This window comes from Seriola dumerili, unplaced genomic scaffold (assembly GCF_002260705.1).
Source record: "Seriola dumerili isolate Sdu_G_001 unplaced genomic scaffold, Sdu_1.0 BDQW01000877.1, whole genome shotgun sequence".
In the NCBI taxonomy this organism is placed as follows: Eukaryota; Metazoa; Chordata; class Actinopteri; order Carangiformes; family Carangidae; genus Seriola; species Seriola dumerili.
The window spans coordinates 1,163,670-1,187,700 of NW_019175132.1; the positions used below are offsets into that span (position 1 = coordinate 1,163,670).

At 40.8% G+C, this 24,031-nt stretch overlaps 1 protein-coding gene across 1 annotated transcript in view; it reads left to right on the top strand.

The window, feature by feature from the left end:
* unc13b (unc-13 homolog B) overlaps positions 1–24,031 on the top strand; it is a 69,309-nt gene that overhangs the window by 38,373 nt on the left and 6,905 nt on the right. The window contains exons 9-32 of the mRNA XM_022766633.1: positions 2,616–2,909; positions 3,027–3,117; positions 7,091–7,125; positions 8,159–10,106; positions 11,526–11,572; positions 11,745–11,823; positions 12,836–12,910; positions 13,002–13,221; positions 13,486–13,713; positions 13,865–14,006; positions 14,241–14,410; positions 16,292–16,407; positions 16,904–17,067; positions 17,629–17,779; positions 17,911–17,979; positions 18,444–18,533; positions 18,792–18,920; positions 19,223–19,353; positions 19,519–19,604; positions 20,954–21,080; positions 21,270–21,366; positions 21,578–21,721; positions 22,328–22,405; positions 22,672–22,749. Of these exons, the coding sequence (XP_022622354.1) occupies positions 2,616–2,909; positions 3,027–3,117; positions 7,091–7,125; positions 8,159–10,106; positions 11,526–11,572; positions 11,745–11,823; positions 12,836–12,910; positions 13,002–13,221; positions 13,486–13,713; positions 13,865–14,006; positions 14,241–14,410; positions 16,292–16,407; positions 16,904–17,067; positions 17,629–17,779; positions 17,911–17,979; positions 18,444–18,533; positions 18,792–18,920; positions 19,223–19,353; positions 19,519–19,604; positions 20,954–21,080; positions 21,270–21,366; positions 21,578–21,721; positions 22,328–22,405; positions 22,672–22,749 (4,789 nt within the window). The remainder of the gene's footprint in view (positions 1–2,615; positions 2,910–3,026; positions 3,118–7,090; positions 7,126–8,158; positions 10,107–11,525; positions 11,573–11,744; positions 11,824–12,835; positions 12,911–13,001; positions 13,222–13,485; positions 13,714–13,864; positions 14,007–14,240; positions 14,411–16,291; positions 16,408–16,903; positions 17,068–17,628; positions 17,780–17,910; positions 17,980–18,443; positions 18,534–18,791; positions 18,921–19,222; positions 19,354–19,518; positions 19,605–20,953; positions 21,081–21,269; positions 21,367–21,577; positions 21,722–22,327; positions 22,406–22,671; positions 22,750–24,031) is intronic.

Here is a 24,031-nt window from a genome sequence, read left to right on the forward strand (position 1 = left end):
CCACTGCCCCCACCACAGGAGGTCAATATTAGGCGGATGTTTGGAGGAGGATCCACTGCCAAGTCTGTAGGTCCCAGACAGGTGGATCATTACTGGGTGGGATGTTTGGAGGATCGGCAGCAACAGCACAGCAAGGTGGTTCTTTACTTGGAGGAATGTTTGGAGGAGGAGTCACTGCTCAGACTGCAGGATCACAGAGTGGAGCATCAATTCTTGGGGGCATTGGCGGATCTTTATTTGGGGGTATGGGACAACAACCAAAGTCATCTGAGCCAATGCCAGCTGAGCCCAAGTCAACAAACTGGCTCAACTCCACAGCCACAGATTAGAATGAAAGTGTGACATCAAAAGTACCACCTTCTGCCGCTGACACTGATACAAAAAAAATGGCGCACTCAACCTTACCAGATAATGATCAAGTAAAATCTGGCAGTCTAACAAGTAGTGTCAGGGCATCTGAGGCAGCATGTCCAGAAACCTCTGCTGTCACAAGTGCTTCAATAAGCAGTATGTTTGACATCCACCAACAGGTAGATAACACTTGGCAAGAAATGTCACCTGTTGAGGAGAGGTGATACATGAGAAGCCTATGGTCATAAAAAGGAGACCCTGAGAGTAAAAGATAGTGACAAATCAGCCCCACCTGATACCCAACAAGCAGAATACCAATACAGCGCCTCAACCTAATCATTGCAATGATCCCAGATACCACCTCAGGCCAAGTCTCTTTGGGTATATCAGCACAAAGTGATACAGGAAAATCTCTTGGATCCCTGTTTTCACCAACGATACCATCAGGTGCTCCATCAATGCCTCAAACAGAAGCAGGCAGTGGTCTATTTTCAGGATTAAAAACCTTTTCTGGAGCCTATTTCAAGAGGAAAAACCTGTTACTGGAAAACAAGAGCCACCCACCACCTCATTATTTGGGACCAAGATAAATTTTCCTTGGCAGGCAGAGCCACCCAAAGCCACAAGATACCGCAGTTATAACATCTCAACCCAAAACTGTCAACATAACAAGTGATCAAAAACATACTGTACAAAAGTTGCAACATCTGATGACCAAAAATCTGAATTGGTAGGTTCCACAGATGATATAGCAAACCCCCAGATTTGTATCTCCACTCCTGAAGTAGATCCTTCAGCATCCCTGATCCCAAAGGAAATGGAAAGGCTTGTAAGAAACAAACCCTTCTGCAGGTCATACCTCTGGAGTGCAGCTGGACAACCAGTCAAAAGAGGATCTATTGAATGCAAAAAGGCTAGTAAAAGCATAATAAATGGCATTACTCCTCACCATTTTATGATGCATTGACGTTTTGGACAAAATGTATTCCCTGTCCAGCTCTGCAGTCCATCCTCACCAGTTTTGTTGAATTTTTAGCTTGAGTTTAGTCGCTGTGTGTGTGTGTGTGTGTGTGTGTGTGTGTGTGTGTGTGTGTGTGTGTGTGTGTGTGTGTGTGTGTGTGTGTGTGTGTGTGTGTGCGTGTGTGTATTCTCTTTTGTGCGTTTTTTGTGTATAGCATCTCCATAATTTCATGTGACCTTTCAAACCAGAATTCCAAAACAAAATTTGCACATTTATGGACATATGTATTGCACATATCTATGAATGGGAAATTCACAAATAAGAGAACATAATCATCAATTAGTTAATTTAAGAGAGATCATTTGCTGTGCTACTCCTCTAACTCCTGTTTAGTTTGTGAAGACGCATGTTTAAATAACAAATGTAAGCATGATTGTCAGCAATATTAAAAACAATGCAAGTTTTGGTTGATTATGGAATTCTGATTTGAGTTGTATATTTTTTTATATGGTGAAAATTATTTTTTGTGTTTAAAGTAAAATAAAATTTTACAATCCTTACCATTTAACCAAATGTCTGCACTTTTCCCCTAAAAATGAAATCAGTTATGAAATGCCACTTTATAAAAGGTAAAATTTTAAACACAGAGATCAACTCTGCATATTTTATTGTCCACATCCATCTGTACTTCAACCCTGTTTTCATAAGCTTACTATCATACAGCATATGATGGTCACTATATCTGTTATGTCTTGTGGACAAATGAAAGGAAAATGATATGGTATAATATGGTATATAGTTGTGTGCAGAAACACAGCCTTTTTTAGTAAGGATTAGCAGTTGCAGGGCAGGTTATATTTCACATCACAAAATTGAGCATACTCTTATGTTTTACATTTATATTTTTATTATTTTCCAACACGCAACAGCTCCCCTGCAAGGTTAGCTGTCTTTTCAGGGCATGATGTGTGTTTGTTTACTATACCAATGAATCCTAGAGAGGATATTGCTAAAAGTAGACTTTTATATAGTTAAACAGTGTTTGTAAATCATTTTTCATAGATGAGTGGGGTTTATTACATCCCAAAAACTATTAATTTTATTCATCTTTTCAGCAGTATACAAAGCATTGAACCAACTTCTAAAAGTACAGATTTAGGTTTATGTAACAATCCCCACTTATCTAGCCTTGGATAGAGGAAAAATACAAACCACAAAAATATTTCAAGATAGTTTTTCACCCAGTTCTGAAAAAAGTACCTTGATACTGAATATTTTCCTCACTCCTCTCTTACCATTGTAGTCCAGTGGAAAGTAGTCGTTTTGGGTCATCAGGAAACCTGAGCCAGACCAGCTCCCAGCTTAGTGAGACTGGCCAGGAGAGCACTGGAGGGTCAGAACTGGAGGAGTCATTCCACTCCTATCACAGTACTGGCTTTCACCCCTCCACCAACGGGCAGCCACGCACAAATGGACATCTTCCAGCCAATGGACACTCTATGGTTGGTGAGCAGGAAGTACATAGGCTGTCCCCTGAAGTAGGACGGGGCCTGAAAAATGACACCCCATCAGAGAGAGGGTCCTCTAAACTTCAAAGGTACTGTGTGTTCATAAGTTAACTTAGCTGTGTATTTGCTATAATGATGGTGTCATAGAACTGCAAGGTTTTCTCCATCTCTTTCTACCACTCTACTCTTAAATTCATGTTACCCAGGTTCCATGATGATGGGCCACCATTACCCTTCACCCCATCCAGAGTTCGTTGGTTGAAGGCCATCAATAAAGTCAGGGTTCAGCTCCGGGAGGTAGGCACTGTTTCACCTCATTTCCTCCACCAATATCTGACTGCTCATAACCTTGTAAGTCTGACTTTGTTACACTCTTTTTCCTTATCCCACCACACATACACATATGCATACAAAGACATATACAAATACTTGCAATTCTCTGAAAGTGCTTGAGTTGAACCTCTCTGTTTGTTTAAGAAGATGCACTAAAATGGGTTTGAGTGTTATTATAACTGCAATTTCTTTGTCATTTGAATTTTGCAACAAAATCAATGCTCCCCTGCACCCTCATGATTACACACACAAATTCTTGTGGACTGGGTATTAAGCACACAGACTTCTGATAGCTTCTGAGCAGCAACAGTGGAGCTACTAGGGTGTACCTCATCCAAGTCACTCCATAAATCATTTTCAAGTTAAGGGTCTTTGTTTTAATTTCATCCACTTCTACGTTTCTTGCCAACATGGTATTTTAATTGCAGCAAACTGGTTATAACCTTGCTCATTCCTACTGTCCAGCAAACATATGCTGCTCAAATAGAGATGTGAGATGATACGGGCCAATTTTTAAGCAATGACACATTTGCAATTAATTTTTAATTCTCAGCCTCTGTCTCCTCTCCCTCTCTCTGCCTCAGTCGTCATTGGTTGATTTCATCTCTTCTCACAGCACTGTAATTGTGAGGCTAAAGTCTACTGTCCCTCTGTTGACTTAGGTCTATCACTCTTGCTTCAGGGACCTATAATTTACATTAATGGACAGTTCACTCTTGGGAATCCCTCTCATGTTCTACTGTCAATGATTCTACAGTGTTTGACTAATTTGTCACTGTGTGTCATATATACTTAAAGGTCATCACTGCATTTTTTATTAAGCCATGATCTAACCTTCTTCATCTCTTAGGCATGACAAAAATAATTGGCAGGTGACTTGTGCCAATATTTGAACAATCTAGTGAGAGGGAAGGATGTAAAAGGTGGGGATGTGCTAGAGCTGTTTATCCTTCGTCCATTTCACATTCCTGTACACTGTGTAATTTTCATATAAAGGTATTACTCCCTGAGTAATGGGTGTTAATTTACACCAATTAGAGACCCTACTTTTTCAGAAAAAGACAGATTTACGTAGTTGTTTATGTCAGTACATTGAATGCCTAGTAGGAAATCATATGGCATTGCTTTCATTTATTCACAATATCTAATGCTATGTAGTGTCATATTGAACCAGTTTCCAACCATTTCTGGAGAATGTGTGTCTTGCGCATGTAAACAGATGTTGAATCTAATCCTGCATCAAGTCCGGTTGGAAATCTTTGAGGGTCGTCATAATGAAAACATCAGAATCTCTCAGCTAACTGGGGTTCAACCCCTTCATTAATCTTTTTATGGCCTGGCAGTAAAGGAGTAGCTGTGGTAGCTGTCAGTTGGCTTCCATTATAATGATTGGTTTTCATGGACTGGTTCAGACGAACATACACTGTAAATGATGGCTGATTGAAGACATGAGTATAAATGGAAAGCAAGGTGAAAGCTGTCTAAGTGCCATTTATTAAGGGACTTGGGGAAACACTTAGGACACAAGGATAAATGCTGAAAAGACTGCAATGAATTAGAATTGGTTGTTAATCTGTCAAGCACTGTCACAGTAACAAGAATAATAAGAATGGTAGACACTATGAAGCACCTTCACATGCTTGTTTACGTTGATAAAAGAGAGAGAAAATGGGATGTGTGGTGTGTTTACAGTTTCCTCGAGATTTTTTGGCAGCGGCACACACAGGCAAACACACAGCAGGAATTGGAACTGGCTGGCAGACCCATTTCCAGTGTCAATTTCAATACCCATACTGGATATGACGGAGCTGCAAGCTTTGAATAGAAATTCCTTTCTTTTTACATTTTTCCATCAGTAAGGTAAAAGTAAGCAAATCACAGAGTGCAGGAAAACCAGTGGTACTGATATTTTTATCATATGTGAGTTCACTTTTACAAACAAGCAATTTAATGAATTGAAAGAGAAATATCGCGAATCACATCATCATCAGCAGCAGCAGCAGCAGGCAGTTGTGGAAATAGAGAAAAAAGAGTGAATGAGACTGAGAGCTGGCAGTCTCACAGCCTCAGATTAGCCTTGCGCTGGGATACGTTGCCAGAGGACAGAAGGAGAGAGAGCAGAGAAAGCATGCAAGAGGGTGGGAGGGGAAGTGCAGATGGCTACTTAACTGAGGGTGAACTGCTGTGTGATTGTGGTCTGCCACTGTCGCACTTGCCGTTCTGCTGGTAGAAATGAAGGATTCAGCAATTCTGTGTCAAAGAAGATCTGCTGGTTTGATTGAGGTACAGCAAGACATTCAGTGATTCACCTGGGGAAAGTTACCATCATGGATCGTCTGTGTGGATTTAATTGATCTTGAAAGATGATATCTACAGGTTACTCTTGATTATATTTTTTCCTGTAAGGTAAGGTTTACATTTTGATATATATTTCTGTAATTCTATGCATTTAGTCTTTAATTTGTGGAGACTCTGATTAAATAATGCATAGTAATACATGTTATACTACATGAAACTTACCTTTAGTCTACGTATGTAGAAAAGATCTTAGTACTTCCAGATAAATTACTGAACTTCAGCTTGTTTCAGTACTCAGTACTCATCTGAATTCTTTGATGAGAAGTCAACTTAAAAACTTCAAAAGCAGGATGTCTTTTTTTTTTTTTTTTTTTATCCAGGCCACAGACCATTTAGCAAGGCGAGAAAAGAGATTGCTGCAGGCTATTACTATGACTGGCCTGGAAAATGGGCTTGACCCCATCTAGCCTCTCAACCTTTCTTTAGCCTGGACAGTTAACTAATAAATTACTGACTATTAAGAGTGCACATACAGTGGCTGTCTGTAAAAAGGGCCAGTGGTCCTCAGAAGTGTATCTGAATGGGCTTCTTAACAATATTTGGGTGTTGTACAACAAATATATTTAAGCCAGATATTCCTGTTCATATTTATTTTTAAATTAAATACTGAATAACTCATCAGAAATGACGGAACATGAAAAATGATATTTTAATGGGAAGCATAATGCTCCAAGTTAATTTCAGATTGCCTGATTCCATTCAGCTGATAGCTCAACATTTTAATTTCAAATTCAGAGTAGAAAACATTCACTTCTCATTGGCTTGATTGCACTATTCTTCCTACCAAACTCTTATCAGGCTGACACACACCTACAGTGCTCAAATGCTTATTGGAGACCTCCAGTGCAGGGGTGGGTTAATGTAGTTAGCAGCTATTCACTCTCTGGAATAACTTACTTAATGGAATAGGGAATCCTCTCCCAAAATTCAAACTCAGGCAAATTGCAGTTATGTAATCTTATTATGTTATAAAAGTAAATTGACAAAACAATTGTCGCCAATTCAGACTTTGGGGAAAAATTATACGTAATCATCTTGTATTGTGTGGTTGGGGTTAGCTTTTTTAATTAAGCCTGTAATTAAAGCTTTTATGTAAGTTTGAAAAAAACATTTTAAAGACACCTCGCCAAGTCTATTGCCCCATATTTAGTTACAGAGAAAAAGCAGTTAAAGAAACGAGAGATAAACATTTTACTTGATATAGTTGATGTTTTTAAAGTTAACATTGAATAGTCGACTCGGTTAAATAAGTTTCAAAATAATTTCTTATTCTCTGCTAATGACAAATCTTACTGTGTCTAGGTTAAAGTCTTTTATGCAGGTTGCGTTTCAAGCAGCATTATTCTAACCTGTCTATGTCTGATCTTTAGGGGCAGTCAGCAGGAATTGATATCACTGAGCTGTGTCTACTACTTAGTATGATTAAATGGAGGGAGCAGAAGAGCCATATCTATATAACAAGACTATGTTTATCGTACATATGCAGACTACATACTGGATTATGAAATGCCATCAGATAGATTGATGCTGTGTTTTTATGTTGTGCTATTCAATAATCCCTGTCGTGTTTACACTGTAGGCAATGGGTCAGAGCTATCGAGCCCTGCAGCTGGTGTGGGTCTGAAAGAATGACATGGCTTTAGAGGAGAGAATTGACCTGTCATCTAATTACCGTGCTGTCTTTCCAAGGCATCCTAATTACAGATATCTAAGCAGCTGCATGGTGTTCATTCTGCAAGTTGCCACTCTGACTCAGAGGAGGTTAGCGAAAGCAATACTGTCGATCACACGTCTGTACTGTACAGAGAAGTGTTGTCTCTCACAATAGCCTCAAGTAGAACTGTAGAAGTGTAGAAGTGTAGGGGCTAAAATGTATTAAACCTTCTTTGTTGTCAGCAAGTAAATCAGCATTCTGACCCATTTGTAAAGCAAATACATATGGTACATTGGTATGTAGTTTTGTTTTAACAGTCAAAAAAAACTATACACGAGTGTCAGTGCAGAGAGAAAAGCAGGAATTCTAACTTCTGTCTAGTCTGCTGTTGATAGAAAAAGTTTAGTAAGAATAACAAACAAAATATTTATTCTATTTTCTGAGTCCTTATTCTACTTACATGGGTTTAATTCAAATCAGAAATATGAATTTGATAAGTGAGCAAATCCAATTCTCTTCTTGGGTTGTGAAGACTGAAAATTATATTTAGGTACTTTGTTGTCTGATACCTTTCCTCTGCTTTTGATCATTGAATGCAGCTGTGGTCCAGATGATTGCTAGGAGGAAATATTAGGTGACATTTCTTATTGGTTATTTGTAGTTTAATGATTATGTTGCTGTTTTACAACAGAGACATAGCAAAATGAAGGCAGAGCAGAACAACCAACCAAATTAGCTACAAATGAGATTTATATAGTTAATTTAGTTGACAGCCAAAAAATACAGAGTAGCGCTTAGAGTTTTCACTTCTTTGTTGACAAAATGACTTAACTGTCGAGTTTTCTCTTGTCAGTCATGGTGCCGGGACTCGGTCATTTGGTGTTTATCCTGGCTTATGCTTACACCACTGTAAGGAGGAGTTACTGAGGCAGTGGTTTGTCCATGTGTGGGAACAACTGATCAAGAGTGCCATTTATCAGGGATGTTCCCCAGAGGACACCTCAGTGGACAGGATGAACCCTACAAATCAGAGCTACTTCCACTCTCGCCCAAGAGGCGAGACCTGCAGAAGAAGAGATCACAGAGCCCCAAAGTGGGGCAAAGCCTGCGCAGAACGCTGCAGAAGTGCCTGCAGGGGCCAGAGGATAACTCTATTCATGACCTCTCATCAGGGGACACTACCTGCAACAAAGCTGACCTCACCCTGTCTGGGGAAAACAAAAGTTCTGACTGCCCGGATGTCATTGGGGTTTTTGAGGATACATTACCCAGGCTTATTGAAAGGACCAAAAATGAAGAAGAGAAGGAGGAGATGGAGGATGAGGAGGCAGAACAAGGTGCAAGCAACATAGTCGAACATATCCTGAAAGAGCTAAAAGGCATCAACAAGATCCAGGAGGAAATTTCTGACCTGAGGCTGTATCTAACGTCTGTGCGAGGCTCGGTGGATGAAGTATCTTGCTGTGTCGATGCAGTGCTCAGTGAAATAGGAGAGCTATACTCTGGGGCTTCAGCTGCCCCTCATCCTAGTCCCGTTTCTCAAACACCCCGCGTCAGACGAGGAAGCCTGGGTAGACAGAACGCCATCACATCTCTTCATTGTAGAGACACTAGTCCAGTGTCGGATCACAAAGATTGCCTAAAAGATGTCGGACCTATACCAACTCACAGATCACCTAAACAATGGCACATTGATAGAGTCACTCTCAGTCAGTTAGACCAGCAAACAGACGAAGAGAACCAAGAGCATCATCATGGCCGTGACTACCAAAGCACCAGCTCTTTGTCATCTTGTCACAGTCCCAACTGTCTAGAGGCAGGCTTTCTTTCTGGTGACACAGAGTACGACAGGTGGCCTTCTGCTGATATGCAGCACAGTGTTAGTGGAGAAGGAGGTTGGAGTGAGGAGGACATCTGCTCATGTGCAAACAGTAGAGAAGAGCTAGACACTTGTCTAGCTGTTTGGGACAGGTGTGCAACAGAGGAGACACAAAGCAGCACACCGGGTCAGTCTTCACACAACAGCTCTGAACATCTCTCATTGTTGTTTGGACACCATTACAACTCTCCTTCCAGCTCTTCTAGTATAGTGGACTGGAGGCCCCCCAGACTACAAACTGAGGAAGAAAACCTTAACTGCAACTGTGCTGCTAATTGTCCATACTCACGTAGCTCCGGTTACCACACCGTGGATGTCTGTGCAAATGAACTGGATAGTGGGCCATCCAGGAGCCTGAGTTGCTCCACCATGCTGTTGACAGACTGTGATGATGGTTACCTGGAGCCACATTCACCATGTGATGATTGTCCATCCTCTGGAGACACTCTCAATCTGGGGTCTGCCGAGAGTTTGGACAGGGAGTGGACAGATCCGAGCATCTCCAGGGATGAAGCAGGAGAATCCTTGTCACAAGAGTCTTCTGAGATAGATTCTGAGGGTACACCCAAGACCCCTAATGTAGGTTTTGATGTAACAACTTTTAGCAAGGCCGTACTCACTTTCAGGTCAGCTTTGAAAGGGGCTTTAAAAAAGTTGGAAGGATCAAACCCCGAAGATGTGATAGATGACAGTGGGTCTGAGGTGTCTCTGCCCCCTGTTAGGCAAGCCAGTGAACCAAAGGAGGAGCAGAGCAGTACAGAGGGAGGCACGAGTCTGACTGAGAATCATGCCCAATTTGGTAGTCCAAAAGAGGACAGTGAGGTCTCAGTCTATGTGGATTGTGGTGAGACTCCCGAGACCCCATCATGCGATCTTCAAGCATCTCCCCGAGAAGCAAGCCACTCTCCCTGCACCCCCACTGAGTATCACTCTGTAGAAATTTCACAGGGCAAAGGAGAATGTTCGACGGATGGGGAACTGTCGAACCTTGACCTAACGCCAGACCGTTGTCCAGCAACACAGGGCGAGAGTCCACTGGGTCCAGTGTTTAGCACAGATGAGGTGAGGTTAAGTCCAATTAGGGAAAACCACGTTCTTGACGAGGTCAATCAAGAAAAGCCTACCGATGCCAGTCACAGAGAGCGTATCGCAAATTTCCAGCGCATTCTGAGGGAAAAGAGGCAAACCCGTCATAGACTGTCCAAATCTGCTCAGGGGTCCCAGGGGTCCCATGGCTCTCAGGGGTCTCAGGGATCTCAATCTCAAGATGAGTTCATCATAGGTATTTTGAGGATATTTTCTCTGACTTTAATCACTTGCAAGCCCAGCAAAAAAATCATTAAATCATGAAAACATGTAAATTATGTAACAATCTAATTACATCGATGTATACCGCATTAAGATATGTAGAATTATACAATTATTATTCATAAACAATGTTATACAAATGTGCTCAAATTAGTTTGCTCAACAACAGCATCTCCACACAATTTCTAATACTTCTGTGATTTTTTTTATTCTTTGCAGAGTGTGGGAGAGAAGATAATCAGGTTACTCATTTAACATTGGCTCCACATTTAAGCTCCAGTTCTTTTTTTTTTCTGTTGATGTTAATTGTCGTCATATAATTATGTTCATTTTTTTACCCCATTATTTGTTTTGCTTGTCTTTGTCAAAGCAGTTCAATGAGTTTAATTGAAAATCATTACTTAAAATGTGGGAATACTTGTGCACACAGCAAGCACAAGTTATTATTATCATTTGTGTAGATATGTAATATTTATGGAAATTTTCATCTTGTTATTCTCTAAAAGAGATTTGTTTCATCACTGCAGTTATTCTGAATGATAAATAGTTTATCATTGGTTTGATTCATGTTGTAGCATTAGAGCATGATTCCCCAGTTCTCCTTCTAGTGTTAGTTAATCTCCTTTGTTTTCCCCAGAATTTTTTTTAAAGGCCATCAGAAACTTAGACTGGGAAAAAGATCTCTAGGGGGATCTTTGCTCTCAACTGTTGTCATCAGACACGGATGAAAGACTATCTTTGAGGAATAAGTAAAAGGCCTTGTGGACATGTATAGTCTGATGGGCACAATCTTTGTGGTTTTCTGAAACCCTTGCAAAGACTTGCTTTTAACTACTTCTAAGTTATCCGGGGTTTCTCTGAGAACAGTCTGCAGCCAAAAAAGCTGATGGTTTTTGCATCTTGACCTGTGAAGTACAACTTACTTACTCTGTGGTTTTGCATTGCAGTTCACATAACATCTCATACCATGAAAGAGTTCAGCATATTTATATGAGATTGTGTTTTAAAGGTTTTACCACTTACTTTTTATTTTACTTTGCATGTTCTGTAACATCAGAGAGGTGCAACTCAACCAAATGTAACTTTCCATTATCTGTTTTTCTCTCGTATATACTGCTATGTGTTTGCCTTTGTAAGCTGTCCTCTTAAATTCTTACATCTGAAATCTTGTAGGTTCGAGATGAAGAACCCAATGTTAGACAGGCCTGGGTCAAACCAGGGTAAGTTAACATATACATTTGGTTTTCTTTAACACTATTTTGAGTGTTATTTTGTGAATCTTTAATAAATAACTGGAAACCCAGGAATAAGTATTTTGACACTAGCGTGACGATAGTTATTGTATGTGAAGCCTTTATTTTATCCTTTTACACTATTTTTGTCAATACATAGTGGCGGATCTGGTCTGTATGGAATTGACAGCATGCCAGACCTGCGTAAAAAGAAGCCCATTCCCTTGGTCAGCGATGTGGTCAGTACTCACCTCATCATTCCTTCACTATATATACTGTATGTCATATGTCAACCTGTTTGTTTTTTTCTTTCTTTGTGAGTGCATGTGTCTTTCTATTTGTGAGACCACCACATAAGTTGCTGTTATTCTTTGACCGTTGAATTTGGGATGAGATTGTTATCAACAAATGGAGACAGATATGAAATCATACTGCTAATTTCTCTCTCCCTCCTCTCTTAAACCTGAAACTATTCCCCCACAACTCTCTTGAATGCATTCACTCTCCTTGGTCAGGCTATGGTAAGTTAATAGAACCCAGTTGCCACTCCCTTTACTCCTACAGTACAAAATATCAAGTAGGACAGATAAAAACAGACGTGTACGTCTGTAGCATGTTGATCTCTTTGATCGCAGACCTCTTGTTTAATACAAATTAACACATTTGCATGCATCCTCTTGGTCATGGGTAGTTTTTCTCCCTACTTGATATTATCATTGAAATAGATAATCATGAAATCCTTCCCCCCACCTTTTGGTTTGTATTTTTCAATGCCTGCTGTGCCGTGGCAATCACAAAAGCACATGGGGTAGAAGAATACACTACTAACCCTCCACAAAAATCTTTAGCATATGGTTATTGCTTTATAGTTTTTGCATTGGTATGACTTTGTCCTTTTTAGTAATCTCCTCTTCACTAGTTGCGTGAAACTAATAATACTCACATGGGCTTTCTGATCATCTGGAAAGAATTCACCAATTTTATATATATGTATATATATACACACATATACGTGTGTGTGTGTGTGTGTGTGTGTGTGTGTGTGTGTGTGTGTGTGTGTGTGTATGTGTATATGTGTATATGTGTATATACTATATATTAACCCTACTCACCACCCTTATAACCAACTTGGCCACCTTTTTAACCTTCATAGTCATAGTAATATTTGGGGGGTGTGCTTTGTTGTGGGTTGTATATGTATATGTTAAATGCTAAGGTAACTAAATTTCCCTTTTGTCACCTGTTGTTCAGTCCCTTGTCCAAGCCAGGAAGGCGGGGATTGCATCTGCTATGGCTGCACGGTCCTCAATCAAGGATGAGGAGCTGGTCAGTATGTACTGATGCCGTCAGTTTGGTCATCAGTATGGTGTCCACATGTCTCTGCATTAAAAACAAAAACATGTTCTCGCTCCTGCAGAAAAACCACGTGTACAAGAAGACCCTGCAGGCTCTCATCTATCCCATATCGTGCACTACACCGCATAACTTTGAAGTGTGGACCGCCACCACGCCCACATACTGCTATGAGTGTGAGGGGCTGCTGTGGGGGATTGCCCGCCAAGGCATGCGTTGCTCCGAGTGTGGCGTCAAGTGCCACGAGAAGTGCCAAGAGCTGCTGAATGCTGACTGTCTACAGCGTGAGTGATGATCAGACAACGTTTAAAGGATGTGCTCATAAGAAAATTGACTATTACTAATGCTGTTTTGACTGGGAAGGCACAGAAGTTCATGAATAGTTTGTTGAATGTCGATGGTTTGGAGCAGTTCCACCACATTATTGTCAAAACAACCGTTTTTACCATATGTCCTCACACTGACAAGCTTTAACTTGTGTCAACTGCTACCACTGATGACTTTTCAACTGATTTTGAATCTGTATACATTTTTTGTTAAATGCTTAGGTGCTGCGGAGAAGAGCTCCAAGCATGGAGCTGAAGACAGGACTCAGAATATCATCATGGCCATGAAGGACAGGATGAAGATCAGGGAAAGGAACAAACCAGAAATCTTTGAACTTATCAGGGAAGTGTTTGTCATCAGCAAAGCCATCCACGCTCAGCAGATGAAGACCATCAAACAAAGCGTGCTGGACGGCACCTCAAAGTGGTCAGCCAAGATCACCATCACAGGTACCCCACAGATCAAAGAGTGGCAAGGATTGGATCAGTTCAACCAAAACTTTAGCAGCTGAGCATCAATCTTAGCAGTACAACTTGTGATTTTCTTTTGGTATTGCTAATATTTGCTCCTCATGTCTTTGTTTTTCCACCATCGGGGTAGTCGTTTGTGCCCAAGGACTTCAGGCGAAGGACAAGACAGGATCCAGTGATCCATATGTCACTGTTCAGGTGGGCAAGACCAAGAAGAGAACCAAGACCATTTATGGCAACCTCAATCCTGTGTGGGAGGAGAAGTTCCACTTGTGAGTCACCAATATTTCATGGTTGTAAAATGTGTGTGTAAAGGTAACAACTTTCTTGTGCAAGGTTCTTTCTAATAGTATGAGTGTCTATGTGCCATGTCTTCATTCTTCTTCTTCATTCACAGTGCACAAACTCTATTATTTTCTATGATACTGTATTCTGTGTTATATTTTTCTTTTACTTCTTTACTTTTTTTCATTTTTTTTTTTTTTTCATTTCCTGCTTTTCATTAGCGAGTGCCACAATTCCTCCGACCGAATCAAAGTGCGTGTGTGGGACGAGGATGATGACATCAAGTCGAGGGTGAAGCAGCGTCTCAAGAGGGAATCTGATGATTTCCTCGGTCAGAGTATTATTGAAGTTCGAACACTAAGTGGAGAAATGGACGTCTGGTACAACCTGGGTCAGTACGATGTTTCGCCTCTTGTTTATTCTGTGAAGTATACTGTGCGTGATGAGAGAGATGAAACATGGTCTGTTTTATTGGTATATTTTGAGATGATGAACTTCTAACCATCTGTAGGTAGGGAAAGAAATAACTGCTACAATTTTAACTCTTGTAGCACCTGCTGGCAGTGATTGTTATAGCTGCATTTTCTCTTGGAGGTGTACTGGTTAGAAATGCTGTAAAACACCTGGCACCCTCAAGAAAAGATTACACTATAAAGATATTCTGTCCTGTCCTCATTTACCCTGTCTGTTTTACTTAGTTCCGCCTCAGGCTTCTTTCTCCCTGCCCTGCAAAGGAATCATCTACAACAACCATATTTCATTAGCTGGTTACATTACTTTTCTTAATGAAGGATTGAGCTCCTTCTGATGAGGCGTACAGTCTCACCACATCTGTATGTCTCTGTTTGCTGCTAAGAGTTCTGTTTTCTGTAAGTCCTGTCAGTGGTTTGTTTGAACCTCATTACCCACGTCTGCTTTGCCTGCAGCAGCATTTTTTTTATTTTTTTTTATATAGACACAGAGCGGCCCCAAGGCCCATACTGGCATGCATGACAATACTAGCTTTCCCTGGCAAGCTTATTCTGTGAAAGTCCCATTGTGCCCGCAGACAGTTGTGCTCATTTCAGGAAAAAAACTAAACTTGTTTCATGATAATCCCCAGTACCATTCCCTGGTGAATGAAGATATTTTCATTAGGATGAGGCCTAAATACTGTTGCTGTAAGTGCTGGCTGTACAGCATGAATAAAGGTAGCTTGGATGCCTGTCTTATTGATCTCTGCATTTTTATTACACAGACAAACTAGATTCTTCCTTTAAATCGTATTTCCTACTTACTGGCTCTGTATCTCTCCCTGTTTCTTGTTTCTACAATCTCCTGTGTTGTCAAACAGTTTTCATCCAGACAGTTTGCTCATAAACGCTCCCCAGACGTTAACTGATAAATTTACCCACCCCAGGCACCATGTCATACTGCTTTGATCTCTAGCCTTTAAAAACACACCCATGGTGTATGTAAGCGTCAGGCATTCGGTTACTAAGCGCAAAGCATCTCTTGTTTCTGCTTGATTACAGTGCCGAAATTGACCTCACTGTGGCAGTAATAAATCTTCCACTGGAACAGTATGGTGCTGAATATAAATGCTTCTATAAATCTGCTGTGTGTGTTAGGGGTTTTTTTTTTTTTTTTTTTTAACTGAGAGATATGAAGACCTCAATCTAATATCCTTGATCTCTGATAATCACATTAACAAAATATTCCTTTGGTTAGGAGTCATTAGGAATTAGAATTCAAAGCAAAATTAATTATCAGTCATGTAATACACCCCATGCATTTTCTCTTTTCTATCTCTCTTTTTTCTCCTCCAAAGCAGCCCTCCCATGCCCTCCTTACTCTCCCCCATTTCTCCTCCTGATGTGTGATTATCAAGTAGCAGCACTCCAGTCGGAAATCGACCGCTCCACGGACATGTACAAATTACCCCTAATGATGTGCCTGTCAGGGCAAATAGCAGGGGTGAGCCGCCAAGCACTCCACCTCCAGAGAAGCTCCAGCTCAAGTGTCTTGGGTGATCAGGCGCAGATCCATACAGCCCACTGCCATTGTCTCCCTCACTATCAGCTGGAGGACTTCTATTAGCGTTGCCTGCTCTGCACTGCCATCAAACTGTAGAAACAGAACCCCCTACAATAGAGCTGCCACGTTAATAGTCTGTAATTAGTGTTGTGTGAACAGACCTGGTTTCATGTGTCTCCGTGTCACAGAACTAGATTGGAGTTATGAATCAAGAACGTGCAGATACGTGAGTGTTTGTGTGGCTGTGTAATTACAGAGAAGAGGACAGACAAGTCAGCCGTGTCGGGTGCCATTCGCCTCCAAATCAACGTGGAGATCAAGGGAGAGGAGAAAGTGGCTCCATATCATGTGCAGTACACATGTTTGCATGAGGTATTGGATTCTGCAGAAACCATTGCTTGCATTAATAACTTAAACACTCAGGATATTACATAGGTTCAGCATACTAAACATTTGTTATTAACTTTATTTGTCATAAAGTACCAGCTAAACAGCATATCTACATTGTCAATTACCTGTTATCATTCTCTAAGATTATTAAGAAGAGGATTGTGCATTAATATCATCTCACTAAAACATTTCTAAAGATACCACTCTTCTAAGTACTTTAAGATGTTTACTTTTGATTGACGCTACTAGTGACTCGCTATCAGAAAGTGACCTGGCAGTCCTGCCTGGCCAGAGCTAGCTGGTTAGCATGCTAACTTCAGTGCAAGAAAGGAAGTGATAGAAATAGAGGGGTTGCTTTCCACCGCTGGAGACAGCTCTCGGCGAGTAAAGGAGTTAAGTAGAGCCATAGTTACGATTGGACTTCAAATCGCTACAGCCTATTCAAATGACATTAACACAATGTTTCTGTTCACTACAGAACCTGTTTCACCATTCGACTGATATGCTTGGCCAAGGTGTGGTGAAAATCCCAGAGGCTCGTGGAGATGACGCGTGGAAAGTCTACTACGACGATGTGGCGCAGGAAATAGTGGACGAGTTCGCCATGCGCTACGGGATTGAGTCAATCTACCAGGCCATGACGTGAGTCTGAGATATCACAGTGAACATAAACACCGTCTCCTTTACCTCTCTCTCTACCTGTCCATGTGTTTGTCACCTCTTCATCTCCCCTGTTCCTTGCCCTCCCTTCCTGTCTTTTCTTCTCAAACCAAAGTGCCTCTCAGTGCCATTGTCGTTCCCTGTTGGCCTCCGAATGAAGGAAAGTCAATTATAAATGGGCTGAGGATGGATTTGTCTCCATGAAATGTCATGCTCCATACAGATGCCTGTTAGCTGGGCCCATCATTCACAGAAAGCACACTCCAATGGGCCATCCTTCAGCCTAAACGTGCCAGCTAGCTGATGGGCAGATGAAATGACCGTTCCTAAAAGGGATCATTAGGTGAAAACAAGACCCTTGAGAGGACGCATGCTGACCAAATAAAGGCACAGCTATTCGCACTGTATGCCCGCGATGCCTTGACAGTACCTTTTCTTCATGGCAGTGAAATATCTCTGGCAGTGTGAGCAGGTATAAACGGGAGGAACCCGAGACCCGCTGCCCAGGTCTTCACCGAGCTCTCTTTGTGCGTATCTTTCCAGGCACTTTGCATGTCTGTCGTCTAAGTACATGTGTCCCGGGGTTCCTGCAGTGATGAGCACCCTGCTGGCCAATATCAATGCGTTCTACGCCCACACAACCGCCTCCACCAATGTGTCCGCCTCTGACCGCTTTGCTGCCTCCAATTTCGGGGTTTGTATTACTGTAGCACACACACAAACACACACACTGCCTCAGTCTTTCTCCTTGCATTTTTTTTAATCTGTATCTGTCTTTTTCCTTTTCTCTCATCATTCATTTTTTTTCTTTTCCACCCCATACAGAAAGAACGTTTTGTCAAGCTCTTAGACCAGTTACACAACTCCCTTCGTATTGACCTCTCAACATACAGGGTAAGAATTTTATTGTGCTAAATAAATATCACTGCCATTAATGACTGATCCAGTTCTCGCATATTGCTGCCTTGTCATTAAAATACTGCTTCAGCAATGTTGATAATGATGTTTTATTTATTATTACCTGATATGCAAAATTGAATGTTTGTCTGTAATCACTTGTCTTCATGATTTTGGGACATACATTAACCCATTTTCATCAATGAAACGCTATTGGTCCTGTCAGTTAAAGATATTTCTTAAAGTGACTTTTCTTCTACATTTTGTCACTTATTTAAATTATTCATATATTCTGATCAGTGAGGATCTGTCTGCAAGTATCAGCTGTAACAGCAGTCCAATTTACAGTCTTATCAGGAGTGTGAAGCATAGGGTCTCCATGGTGTCCTCATTGATATGTACTACATGTCTGTAATGATTAGCATTACTTGTTAATTAAATGAAATACTTTTTCTCTATAGAACCACTTCCCTGCCAGCAGCAAGGATCGCCTGCAAGATTTAAAATCCACTGTGGATCTTCTAACCAGCATCACCTTTTTCAGGATGAAGGTAGCTAGCAGTGTTTCATGTAACACATTAACAGTGTTTTTAATGTGCTGTGCCTTTAATTTAACTGTAGTGGTTTTCTATGTAATCTCACTAAGGGGTTTATCCTTTCACTTTTAAATGGGTCATTCTGCCGCAGCTCGGCTCTGAAGTCACCACCTGATAATTACACATTATTCCTGCACTGTGCAAGTTGATAAAGTGTCAGTGATTGTTTCCAGTCATTCGCTGCCAGTGTTGCTATCTCCATCTGGTGTTCAGGTCCAGGAGTTACAGTCTCCGCCCAGAGCCAGCCAGGTCGTGAGGGACTGTGTCAAGGCCTGTCTCAACTCGACGTATGACTACATCTTCAACAACTGCCACGAGCTGTACAACAGACAGTACCAGCCTGTGGACACAGTGAGTCACACACTTTAAGAATCCAGCTGCATGATGTGCATCAGTGTGGTCCTCTAGCAACAGACACATAAAAGTGCTACAAGACTAGATAAACAGTATACATCTCTCCTTCGAGACAACTCGGCGTGATAATGACATGTGTATGAACTGCTGCACAAACACCTGCCTCGGGCCTGACTGTCAGGAATTACAGTGATCACTAAAGCAGACATAAAAATCCATTACACTGATTGTATTTAGCTTGTAGCAAGTCTCTGTTTAGTGACAGACTGTGTCTTTCTTTTCTAATCCAGAACAAGGAGGAGCTCCCTTTGGAGGAGCAGGGCCCGAGCATCAAGAACTTGGATTTCTGGCCCAAACTCATCATGCTCATCGTCTCTATCATTGAGGAGGACAGAAACTCCTACACACCCGTGCTCAACCAGTTAGTAGTTGGCATGCATTCACTAAATCTTGACTCTATTAAAATAGCAGGAGGAGTTTTATTTGATACTTAATATGGATGCTTCAATCATGATATTCGGGCATATTTTGTCAGAATTCAGTAAGATTGATTTCATGATATGATGAAATGTCACCGTTCTCCCAGGTTCCCTCAGGAACTGAGCGTAGGGAAGGTGTCGGCAGAGGTCATGTGGACACTGTTTGCTCAAGACATGAAATACGCTATGGAAGGTAAGTCCCGGCCCCAGTCTATTATCCCACTCAAGGTCTCTTGCTTTGCTGTATCATTAACAGACAGTAAGTTATCATCATTTCTGCAGAATTGATTTGATCTCTTCAAAGGAAGCTCATTTCTCCTTCGAATGAAACTCATCCGTCATTTTTTTGTTCGGTTCTTTGTTCATTATATGCCAGAAATGCCATCATTCTGTAGCTTCTTCCACATTATGTCCCACACAGTATGTTTCTGTAGTATCCTCTAGACTATTTACAGTAATATTCTGCTGCGTTGTATTTTAGATGTGTAATGTTTTAAAAGAAGTCAGTAGTGAAACTGTAAATGTCCGGCAGAGAAGAGAAACTCTGCAGTAGAAACAATACAATGGCACAGAAGAAGTTAAAGATAGAAATGATAATTGTGCAGGATTTGAAAGCTGCTTATGTCTCCCAGGAGCCTCTCTGCACTTTTTTCTCTGCTGCACTGTGCTGTACAGAAACCACCAGTCCCCAGAGGCAGTCAGATTTTATTCCAGCCCCTGTCCTCAAGATGAATCCCCTACACTGTGGTTGCCCCTTCATTTTCAATCTACATTCATTTAAAAAGTGATGGGAAATGTTTTGAGAGATGGAATGAATCCTGACAGATGTTGTATTTGAAAATGAAGAGTTGTAGTCAATTTTTAGTGGGTCACTAAATACATACTGGAGTGCCTAGTTGAATATGAGCTAATCATTATTATATGATCCCATTGCTTTCTATGAGTGCATCTTAGGTTCATATGAGCTCCTCTACAGTTAATTATCTAGTGACATCAAATAGGTCTGTTCCGGAGCATTACATTCATGTGCTGTTCAGTATTGAGTGACCTCAGGGTAATCAGTTCAAAGTGAAACATGGGTGTAGAATCACAGTGCGCATTTTATTTTTATTTTATTTTATTAGTTATCAGTCATAGCAGGTTTGACTTCAAATGCATGATCTCGCTGCATTCATTACTCATGTATATAAAATTAAAAGTTTTTGTAAACACTTGTACTCAGTGAAGCACTTACTTTTAGAATGACACACTTCCCTGAAGTTTAGGTTCATCTTAATCATGTGAGAGCGTCTTCTGTCTTCATGAGAACCTGTACATTAGAGGAAGTTTTGCACATAGAAAAAAAATCGGATCACTTTAGCAAAGATGAAAGAAATTGGTCAAAACCAGTGGCAAGTAAGCTTTGTGTAAAGACAGGAAAAGGGGGGAGGAAACAGCCAAATATGACAATGATCGCTTAGGTAAGGGGTTTCAGATTCTCCTCCACTCTGCTGCAAACTCATCAGTAAACCTCACAGGATCTTCATGTCTTCGTATCTGCAGAGCACGAGAAGCACAGACTGTGTAAGAGCACCGACTACATGAACCTGCACTTTAAGGTCAAGTGGCTCTACAATGAATATGTCAAGGAGCTGCCGAACGTTAAGGGTGTTGTTCCCGACTACCCATCGTAAGTGACATACTCGCTCACAGACACAGAGAAACATTACATTCACCTTCGAATAACTTAGTTTTGATTATACACTTGATTGATCCCTCACTCAGGCATTGATTATGGATATAATGGTAGTTAAACGCAGAAATATACTTTTTTTGTTTGTTTAAAGTGTAACTGCTAATCTTTATTTTTACCTCATAGATGGTTCCTACAATTTGTGCTGCAGTGGTTGGATGAAAACGAAGACGTCTCTATTGAGTTCATGCATGGAGCCCTGGAGAGAGACAAAAAAGATGGAGTAAGAAAATTAAAACTGAATGTGATGTTTGATTGTTACCTCTGCCCAGAAGGTTATGCTCTCATAGACATAAGAATAAAGTTAAAAGTGAAATTAGGATTAAAATGAGATAACTGAAGTCCATCTTTCCAGACACACATTTTTAACTGTACGCATTATGAATATTGATGAATAACCAAGTATTGTTTGTATGTATTTATTTGTGTCTCAGTTTCAGCAGACGTCTGAGCATGCTCTGTTCTCCTGCTCCGTGGTGGACATCTTCACCCAGCTCAACCAGAGTTTTGAGATCATCAAGAAACTGGAATGTCCGGACCCCAGCGTCATGGCTCAGTACAGTCGCCGCTTCTCCAAGGTAACCACACCTCATTGGATGGTGCAGCCAAAACCTGCTCTCAAGTACAGAGCTATTGTGTAGAACTTCTTTCATAGTTGCTGGAGATACTTGAAACATGAATCATTTTTCATAATTAATATTTTCATTATTAATAATAAATTGGTTCTTAGACATTTTCACCTTTCACTTCCAAAAGCAGCATCTCACTATGACTATTTTCCTCTCTTAGAAACATGGTAACATTTTGCAACAGCGTTGTCTGGAGGGACATTTCCTTTTTTGTGAAGGGAATTTGATATTACTCATTAAATAGAAATGTTGGATTGGATATAATACTCCCCTCCTGGGGGAAAGAGGCACAGCACAGTTTTGGGTTTTGTTTTCCTGCATGCCAGATAATACTTTAAGAGACATTTGGGAATCTTTCTAACACTCAGGTGAAATGATCCTTCGGTCACACCCCCCAAAAGTGCATTATATCCCTCTCTGTAAACACTAAACAGTTAGTTAGTTATTAGTTATTATTAAGTAAGTAATTGGATTTGAAACCATTTTAAATGAAACTATGTCCTTTTTTTGTTCCACACTCACTTTTAATGTCTTTGTTCCTCTTGGTTTTTACAGACAATTGCCAAAGTCCTTCTGCAGTACAGTGCCATTCTGACCAAGAGCTTTCCTTCTTATATTGACAAGGAGAAGATTGTAAGTTCTGTACTACAATAGGGCATTTAAATGTCAGTGCTGTGGTTTACTTACCTGCTGAAGATACTACATAACACAGTATAAATTCAGTCACATTTTGGAGATGGTTTTAGACTCACCTGTGGGTCTATTGTGACATTAATGTTGTTCAGTCTCTTAGGACTCCATCTTAAATTTGAATTATGTTTCAAAGTTGAAATATTCCCTCCTACATGAGTGTCAACTCGCTGTGGACTGTATCTCTCTTTTCCTGTTTCCTCCTGCAGCCTTGTGTCCTGATGAATAATGTGCAGCAGTTAAGAATCCAGCTGGAGAAGATGTTTGAGTCAATGGGTGCCAAACAGGTAAGTGTGGAGAAGACTGGTGCAGATGTGTAGACAACCCATTTTAGTGCACAAGATTCCTTAATATGGAAAAAAAACCAAACATAAAATCACTAATCAACTAAACATTTCTTAGTCAACCATGAAAAGTAGAATTTCAGCGGTGCGTGGTTCTACGTCAGCTGTATTTGTGTGGCTTTTGTGTATCAGGTTGCAAGGGAGGAAGCAGAGGTATGTACAGTAGTGGTAGTTTAATGAGCATGTGAAGTAGATGACTTGTCGTGCTGGATTAGGACATAGTTTTGACCCCTACCAAGGCCACAGTGGAGGTTGTTTTGTGCTGTGAATGTTATGTTACAGCCAGGTTATATGTCCTCCTGTGCCGTCCTGCTGTCTGATGTGATGCTGTCAATGAAAGCAGATCAATACTGACAGAGGTTAGACCCTGTGCTGCCTAATAGACTATTGAGACAGAGACTTAATTTAATCACGTCCTCGTGTCCTAAGTGTAGCTACAGTTACGAGAATCAATAGCCTCTCTGTCAGCTGTGACCTCTCTCTGCTTTGAAACCCTACCACGCTTTTGCATACAGTGCTTTATCATATTAATTGTAGCTGTAGCATAGTATATTTTTAGTGGTGGTTGATTGTTTGTAGGACTGTAGCTGTTGGACACTGTAGCTAGAGTTTCAACCAGTGTGTTCACTTTACAATTAAAGCAAGATGAAGTGGTGCAAGAAGAAGAAGAAGAAGAGGAGGAGGAGGAGGAGGCAGGAGAGGAGGAGGTAGGTTCCCATCATAGTTTGAGCAGGGCTGAAATGGGCAGATATTTGTCCATATGAAAGTACATCTTTAAATAGCTTAATGAAGCAGTGCATCGCTGTATTGATTATTTTCCTCTTCTCCTGGCTTGGACAGCAGGTCGTAACTGAGGATAAGCAAGCAAAGGCTCTGGTGGGTACTGCGGATGGTAGGGTAGATAGAGTAGATTCCAGTAGTTGCTAGACTATAACTAACTCATATTGCATAGTGAATGTTTTGCCATTAGTTAGTCGATAATTCATATAGTGGAATATTACTTTAATACTTTAAACCAGTAGATCCTGATTCTTACGTAGCCAATCCCTCTGTAGAAAACGCATTGGCTTAGCTGTTGGAGTGTCTTCCAGTCCTGTGTTCAGGAAAAGAAAAAATACTTGAACAATGGTAAGAAGAGGGGCTTTGCTGCTTGTATCCTTGGCCCTTGGTGGTGGAGTTTTCCTTTGGCGGCTGATTGTACTACAGTAATTGAGTTGAACTTTAT